Raw genomic sequence first — 8,256 nt, forward strand, 5'->3', positions numbered from 1 at the left:
GGGGGGGGGGGGGGGGGGGGGGGGGGGCAGCATTCAATATGAAGAGAGAGACTATTGGCGTTTAGAACAAAAAATTTCATTCATCCTCATCAACAATTCAGGTGTATTAATAAATTAATGTAAATATTAAATCACCAATCAAACCAAAAACTTAAGTTGATGAGTTATGGTAAATTTAACTATATCAACACTCTGATACTTCTCAACACTTGTGGGCTTGAAATTTTGTAGGAAGAGCCAACCAGTGAAACATAATATTAATAGGGGAGAAAATGACAATTTATGTAAAAGCCTAGCCAAGGGAAAACAAAAAAAAAACGAAAAAACAAAACCCTAGCCACCTCCTCTCTCTGTAGCATGCAGATCGAAACCTCGCCACCGTCTCCTCTTCTTCTCCTCCTTCCTTATACACACCATCGCCTCCCTTCTCCTATTTTTGTCCTTCTCTTTGCCGCCCACACCGTCATGACAGCTACCAACTGCCCTGCCATGTTTCGTCGCTCATATCGCCATCACACTGCACCGTTGCCGCCATAACCATCGTTTGGAGGAGAAAACAGTTAGTTTCGTGGGGCTTGTTATTTTACTCCCATCTTGATTTTGGATGCAACATACCACTAATAGTCACCTATAAATGTAAATATAGTAACCGGAATGCTAAAGTTGGAGGTTTGACATGCTAACCAACCAAGCTTAATTCTTTTTGGAAAGTGGGAATAGGATCCACATGTCTAAATTGTTATTGCAAAATCTCTAGATAAGAGACCTTTCTATTAAAACTCAAACCGTTTTATTTTCTAAATCCGGTTAGATATGTATGCTCACTAAGGAACTATTTGGTTAAATTGGATGCCTTGCAAAATTTCTTTAGAAAGGTGTACCCAAGCATGATTTCACTAAAGTGTCTTTTAGCATCTATTCATGTATTTTAAACTATAAACTTTTAGTGTTAAGTGACATTTCCGACCGGTTCGTATGCGAGAAGTCCGGTCGTTACATTTTGGGAGTTCGAACACAGGATGAGCAAAGAACCTTCTACTAATACGATATTAATTATATCAAAAGTCTAATGCTAACTCACTATAAAATTGATAGATGTCTTGATATAAGTGTTCTTAAAAAAGGAGGGGATGTAATAAAGTTAGGAACAGGCCGGTATCAAACGCCACCTTTGTTTTTTAGGAATTGCGTACATTGATTGCCAAGTGAATATGAGAGGGAAAAATTGCAACCTCAAACCTGACCTTTTTATTTTTTATAAAAAGAACATATAATGAAACGGTGATAACAGGCATCCTCCAATATAAGACTTAACTTACCAACGTCATCTTCCAACTTTGCATTGTTCAAGTCTGCGACAAGCTTGGTTATAGATTCCTTTGTACCATTCTGGAAATTAAAATAAAGAGGAAAGAATCAATATAAGTTGATCACAAATCAGAAATAAGTAGTAGCAGGCAGAAAACCGACTTTATTTTGGGTACTACAATGGATCTAGTACACTTTAAAAACTTACAAACCGTAAGCAACAAAGGATTCCTAATGACCAAATATTAGAAGACAGGAAAGTTTCTGAAGATTTCAATCATTATAATTCAGAAGTGGCAGGAGTACCTTTGTATGATCTAAGAAGGGATAGCTTGAGCCTAACCAGTTTTAAACTTAAAGCATTTTGCCCATGAAAATGAAGTTATACAGACAAAGAAGAATGTGGTCTATTTATCTAAATGCTTCATCTATTTCAAATGATTTGTACATATTTCCCTTTAGTAGCTAACAAGAGGTTCATACAAATCCAACTAAACCAATTAATAGTTGATAAATAAATGAAAATCAATCACATTCTCATCGCGAGTTGTTACCGAAAAGCAAAGTTCTAGAAACATGGTGAAAAGACTTATGTTTTATATGGATGCTAGAGAGATTGTGGACAGTGTTAGACGAACACGACTCTCCACAATGGTATGATATTGTCCACTTTGAGCATAAGCTCTCATGGCTTTGCTTTGGGCTTCCCAAAAGGCCTCATACCAATGGAGTTAGTATTCCTCACTTATAAACCCATGATCATTCCCTAAATTAGCCGATGTGGGACTTTCATCATCCAACACCTCCCCTCGAACAAAGCACTCCTCCCCTTAATCGAGGCTTGACTCCTTTTTTCTTTTTGGAGTCCTTTGTTCGACGGGCATGGCTTTGATACCATGTTAGACGAACACGACTCTCCACAATGGTATGATATTGTCCACTTTGAGCATAAGCTCTCATGGCTTTGCTTTGGGCTTCCCAAAAGGCCTCATACCAATGAAGTTAGTATTCCTCACTTATAAACCCATGATCATTCCCTAAATTAGCCGATGTGGGACTTTCATCATCCAACAGACAGAACAGAAACATAGAATGGTTGAAGAAAAATCATAGGATGCATGTATACCGTACATAAGAACTTTTTTGCTCGACGTGTATAACTATCCATCACAGATCTTTAGCAATAAGATTTGATAATGAAGATACTTACGCATTTCCAGTTTCCACCAACGAAGAACTGCAAATACAACAAAGAATAATAATAATTAGAAATTAGATATAAGCAAAAAGTTTCCTCGTAGCATCTCGTCCTCTTACACGAATCTGAGATTCTTCAGGTAGCGGAAACGATTCAAGCGCCGAACGAGAATAAACTAATGAAAAAAGGTTCAATACCTTTCCGGAGCCGGCCATGGTAACAACGCCACGGGAGCCTTTCCTTGAGGATGCAAGGCGGATTTGTGAGCGAACGTTTTGCAATAGAGTCTGGGAAATGTCGGAGTTGGAACCTGACAATCGGACAGCTGAGAGTTGAGATGCAAGAGAAGTAGACACCACCGCCATGGCCAAGCTTAGCTAGGGATACCTTCGAGGCTCTGGTAAAAATCAGGATTCGTTCGGAGTTATATTTGGCGCATGCTCCGGCTCTCCTCCGCCGCTTGATCGGGATTAGGTGAGTGTGAGTCAATAAAGTGGATGTGGGAAGCGCGTGATGTCACTCTCCAGGTGCCCACAGACAAACTTCTGTACGTCAAATAATAATTTTTTGTTTAAAATTAAATATGATTTTTTTTTTCAAAAAAAGTGTAAATAAAATTAAAAGTTATAATTAATTAAATTGAAAGCTTGAAGTTATAATTAGATTCAAATATTATTTGAACGTTGACGCCCGTTTCTAGGACGGTCCGACACCTTACATGCACAGGTACCTACGTAGTGTAGTATCAGTGGTACATTCAACATAGCGTTCAGACTCACGTGCCTTCCAAAATAAAGGGTCTTTGAGCATTTTGCATACAATTAGCCAGCCTTGCAACAACAAAAGGATTAGACGTCCTCCCATGTTGTAGTTCCCTGCGGCCCGAACCCAATGCCACATTAGATTAGGGAGTTGGGCGATAATATCTCCTCCACATCCCAAAGCGCGTTGCTCTTAGTAATATAAGTCAACCCACATTACTGACTAACAGTGGTACTTCAAAACATTCATTTTGTCACCGTACCCACACTAATATCAATTTATAGCATAACTAAGTGGATAAGATATCGATTATTTCAACATTTCTCGAACGAGAGGGAATAAAAAGTCAAAATATTAGCAAAATTCAGCTCCTCTAAATCTTCTTTACACAACGGTGCTAGATGAAGACCAATAAGATTTCAAGCCAGACATAGAGGGCTCCACAACTCTCCATGTCCCGTGAACCAATTGAAATATATCTGTTATTGGGCACTCTTGATTTGAATGCTTTTCCACCTTTCATTCAACACCTTTAAACTTTTGGATAGCTGCAGCATTAACGGCCCCTCCCCCTCGACCAAGCTCGAGACCGACAACTCTCGTCCAGTGATCCTAAATTTTAAACATAATTCCTCAGAATATCGTGTATGTATCCGTTCATCTCTACATGATATTAGAGTCCTTTCTTTCTGAAATCAAATATCATCTATCATACATCAACAATGATAAGGGAATAAAACGACACCAATGTACTGATAAACGAATGGAACGATCATCTTTAGAAGGTATTTTGTTGAGGACGGTTGGGAGAGAAGTCCCACATCGGCTAATTAAGAGGTTGATCATAGGTTTATAAGTAAGAAAATACATCTCCATTGGTACGAGACCCAAGTCATGAGAGCTTATACTTAAAGTGGACAATATCATACCATTGTAGAAGTTCGTGATTCCTAATATATTTTGGGTGAACCTACAACTTTTATGTGTTTCCACATATATCAAGTGGTTTTTCATCCATTAAGCGTGCTACTAAACGAATTAGCCTCTAAACTACGAGATAAAGAACATTCACTTGAAGAACTCTCCTCTAGTTCTACTTCTGATGGATTATTTTCGTTCCCGTTCGTGTCGTTCGATTGTTCGAACGACGAATCATGCTTGCTTGGATGAACGAAAGGCGGTGCATTTCGGGAGGCCTGCTGCTCAGCCATGGAATTATGAGCTATGTATTGGACGAACGGGGAACATGGGTTTGCTATCACTCTAGGATTTTGATTTCCGAAGAACATGTAAGGTTGCGAGGTTGGATGTAGAGGAAATGGCGCTGGAGGCATTGGAAATGGAAAGGGAGCAGGGGCCATGACAATAGAGTTAGTAGCCATGAGTCTTTGCTGATACTGAGAATTAAGATTCTCAATATCAGATTTGAGTGAGGCCTTCTCTTCTCTTAGATCATTCTTTTCCTGGGCTAGCTGCAAGTGAATAAAAGTGCATGATGAACTAATATTAACAACTTGGAGTAATATAATCGTCTAGTGTAATAGCCCAAGTCCACGACAGATAGTGTCCGTTTTGGCCCCTTACGTATCGCGGTCAGCTTCACGATTTTAACACGCGTCTGTTAGGGAGAGGTTTCTACACCCTTATAAGAAATGTTTCGTTCTCCTCTCCAACCGATGTGGGATCGCACAATCCACCCCTCTTGGGGTCTAGCATCCTTGCTGGCACATCGTTCGGTGTCTGGCTCTGATACCATTTGAAACAGTTTAAGTCCACCACTAGTATTGTCTGCTTTGACCTGTTATGTATCACCGTTAGCCTCATGGTTTTAACATGTGTCTATTAGGGAGAGGTTTACACACCCTTATAAGGAATGTTTCGTTTTTCTCTCCAAACGATGTGGGATCTCACAATCCACCCCTCTTGGGGGCCTAGCGTCCTTACTGGTACACTGTTTGATACCTTGCTCTAATACCATTTGTAACAGTCCAAGCTCACCACTAGTAGCTATTGTCCGCTTTGGCTCGTTACGTAGCGTTGTCAGCCTCACGGTTTTAACACGTGTCTGTTAGGGAGAGGTTTCCACACCCTTATAAGAAATGTTCCGTTCTCCGATCCAACTGATGTGGGATCTCACAATCCATCCCCTTTGGGGGCCCAGCATCCTTGTTGGCACACCACTCGGTGTCTAGCTCTGATACTATTTGTAATAGCCCAAGCTCACAGATAGCAGATATTGTCCGCTTTGGCTTGTTACGTATCGTCGTCAGCCTCACAGTTTTAACACATGTCTGTTAAGGAGAGGTTTCTACACCTTATAAGAAATGTTTCGTTCTCCTTTCCAACTGATGTAGGATCTCACAATTCACCCCCCTTGGGGGGCCAGCATCCTTGCTGGCACACCACTCGGTGTTGGGCTCTAATACTATTGTAATAGCCCAAGTCTACCGCTAGCAGATATTGTCCGCTTTGGTCCGTTACGTATCGTTGTTAGCCTCACAGTTTTAAAATGCATCTGTTAGGGAGAGAGGTTTCCACACTTTTATAAGGAATGTTTCGTTCTCCTCCTCAACCGAGGTGGGATCTCATATATATGAATATGCCCATACAAGTAAATCTATATCACCTCACGCGATTCTTCTGTTAATGTTGCATACTCAGTTTTCAGTTTGTTTACTTGAGATGTCAAATCCTTCAGCAACTGAATTGTATCCATTAAAATGGTTGCTTTGTCATTTTTGGGCCTATCAGGATCTGCAGAGTTACCGATAATATCAATGTACCCGTGTCGCTAATCGAGTCGACTGCACAGACAGTGACACTAAGAATAAATAAATGAGAAAGAAAAATGTAATAGCTCAAGGTCACGCTAGCAAATATTGTCCGCTTTGGTCTCTTACATATCGCCATCAGTCTTATAGTTTTAAAACGCGTCTGCTAGAGAGAGATTTTCACACTCTTTTAAGGAATGTTTCGTTCTCTTTTCCAACCGATGTGAGGCGAGGACGTTGGCCCCCAAGGGAGTGGATTTTGAGATTCCACGTTGGTTGGAGAGAGAAACGAAACGTTCCTTATAAGGGTGTGGAAACCTCTCCCTAGCATACACGTTTTAAAAACCATGAGACTGACAATGATATGTAATGGACCAAAACGAATAATATCTGTTAGCGGTAGGTTTGGGCTATTACAGAAAATGACATGAATCCAACAATATCCCCCTATGAAACGTCCACGTTGAACTCGAAAAAAGAACAAGAAAGCAAAAACGATGCGTTAACAAAGAAAATCGAGACAAGAAGTATAAATGATTGTAGGATTAGAAAAACAGGCATTGTGGGACCATATGGAAGTGTTTTGATTTCACCTAAAACACTTCCAAGCTCAACAAATTGTTCATTCAATCGGTCTCTTCTTAGTTTCTCTCTGTCAGCCTTCTGAACTGTTCTAGCAGCTGCAGAATCCTTCAATTCACATTCAGACCTTTGGCAGCGGAAACAGAAAATTGATATCATAGCCAGTAAGCTATTGCTAATTCATGTTCTTATATCAATAGAAAACAGAGTTCAACGATAGTTATTTAAGGAACCATGTCATTATTGAGAGGAATAGTCCTATGTTCGTTCGTTAATTAAAGGGAAGATCATGGGTTTATAAGTAAGGAATACTATCTCTATTGCTACGAGGCCTTTTGAGAAAACCAAAAGCAAAACCATGAGAGCTTATGCTCAAAATAGACGATATCATTATCATCGTGGAGGTCGTGGTTCCTAAAATGGTATCAGACCCATGCCCTTAACTTAGTCATGTCAATAGAATCCTCAAGTGTCGAACAAAGAAGTCGTAAAATTCGAAGGTGTAGTCAAAGGTGATACAAGTATCGAATCAATTGTGTATTTGTTCGAGGGCTCCAGAGAAGAAGTCGAGCCTCGCTTAAGGGGAGGGTATTTGAGAGTTCTAGATAAGGAGGCCTCAAGGGGAGACTTTATGGTGTACTTTGTTCTAGGGGAGGATTGTTGAAAATTATTGAGAGGAGTAGTTCCACGTTGGTTAATTAGGGGGGAAAATCGTGAGTTTATAAGTAAAAAATATTATTTCCATTGATATGAGACCTCGCAGGAAAACCAAAACAAAACCATAAGAGCTTAGGCTCAAAATGGACAATATCATATCATTGTGGAGGTCGTGGTTCCTAACATGGTACCAGAGTTATGCCTATAAAATTATCAGGCATCGAACAAAGAAGTTGTAAGCTTCAAAGGTATAGTCAAAGGTAGCACAGGTGTCGAACAAATTGTGTATTTGTTTGAGAACTCAGGAGTCGAGCCTCGATTAAGGGAGGTTGTTCGAGAGCTTTAGAGGAGGCCTCAACGAGAGGTTTTAAGTATTGTACTTTGTTTGAGGAGAGGATGGTTGAGGACTATTGAGAGAAATAGTTCCAGGTTGGCTAATTAAGGGGAATATTATCTCCCAGAGCTTATACTCAAATTAGACAATATTATACCATTGAGATGTCGTAGTTCCTAACCGTGCTCAACCGGATAATCAAAACACGGGAAAAAACAAAAGGAATTTGAAATGGCGGATTCTAGAACAGACCTGGAACTGGATTGGGAGCGATTTGGGTGCCCTGAAAGCTCAATGGAGGGTGTGACTGGATTCGGAATTGGAGCGTCGCGTCGTTGATCCATGGCTGCCGGAGACATCCACCGGTCCTCGTGAAAGTGGCGAGGTTCCGTCGCGACTAACGGTTTGACGACGTCTCTGTAGTTCTTTCAGAATTCAGATGCATCTTCGATGCAAAACACTGTGGATAAGATGTCGAGCCAGTGGAAAGTTCAAACTATTGATGAGAGATGGAAACGTAAATATATTTTTGTTTTTATGTTCGGTCGAAAACTTATTTAAGTTTTTACTTTTTTTTTTTTTTTTTTTTTTTTTTTTTTTTTTTTTTTTTTTTTTTTTTTTTTTTTTTTTTTTTTTTTTTTTTT

At 39.9% G+C, this 8,256-nt stretch overlaps 2 protein-coding genes across 3 annotated transcripts in view; both read right to left on the minus strand.

Annotated features, from left to right (window-relative positions):
• The window catches only part of LOC111500005 (triosephosphate isomerase, chloroplastic-like), a 5,589-nt gene extending 2,633 nt beyond the window's left edge, over positions 1-2,956 (minus strand). The window contains exons 1-3 of the mRNA XM_023151775.1: positions 2,704-2,956; positions 2,519-2,545; positions 1,320-1,389 (exon numbers count right to left, since the gene is read on the minus strand). Coding sequence (XP_023007543.1) covers positions 1,320-1,389; positions 2,519-2,545; positions 2,704-2,871 — 265 coding nt within the window. The 5' untranslated portion in view covers positions 2,872-2,956. The remainder of the gene's footprint in view (positions 1-1,319; positions 1,390-2,518; positions 2,546-2,703) is intronic.
• Positions 2,957-3,259: 303 nt separating this feature from the next.
• LOC111500006 (transcription factor bHLH121-like) lies at positions 3,260-8,120 on the minus strand. Of its 2 annotated transcripts, XM_023151776.1 has the most exons (5): positions 7,865-8,120; positions 6,633-6,748; positions 5,895-6,022; positions 4,236-4,740; positions 3,260-3,997 (listed from the first exon to the last, which is right to left on the minus strand). In XM_023151776.1, exons 1-4 carry the CDS (start codon positions 7,969-7,971, stop codon positions 4,279-4,281), a joined length of 813 nt encoding a protein of 270 aa, XP_023007544.1. In that variant the 5' UTR covers positions 7,972-8,120; the 3' UTR covers positions 3,260-3,997; positions 4,236-4,278. The 2 variants fall into 2 exon arrangements, with proteins under 2 accessions (XP_023007544.1, XP_023007545.1); XM_023151777.1 differs by lacking the exon at positions 3,260-3,997 and having other exon boundaries at positions 4,231-4,740.
• Positions 8,121-8,256: the final 136 nt, after the last annotated feature.

Source organism: Cucurbita maxima, unplaced genomic scaffold, assembly GCF_002738345.1.
Source record: "Cucurbita maxima cultivar Rimu unplaced genomic scaffold, Cmax_1.0 Cma_Scf00027, whole genome shotgun sequence".
Classification (NCBI taxonomy): Eukaryota; Viridiplantae; Streptophyta; class Magnoliopsida; order Cucurbitales; family Cucurbitaceae; genus Cucurbita; species Cucurbita maxima.

Bases quoted from the DNA above. Each gene is read 5' to 3' on its own strand.
- LOC111500006 (XM_023151776.1), bottom strand. From the start codon at position 7,971: ATGTCTCCGGCAGCCATGGATCAACGACGCGACGCTCCAATTCCGAAT. The intron at 6,023-6,632 runs GTGAAATCAAAA...GTAACTCTGCAG, and splicing joins TGAGCTTGGAAGTGTTTTAG to ATCCTGATAGGCCCAAAAAT. The intron at 4,741-5,894 runs GTGATATAGATT...ATTCACTTGCAG, and splicing joins TAACAGAAGAATCGCGTGAG to CTAGCCCAGGAAAAGAATGA.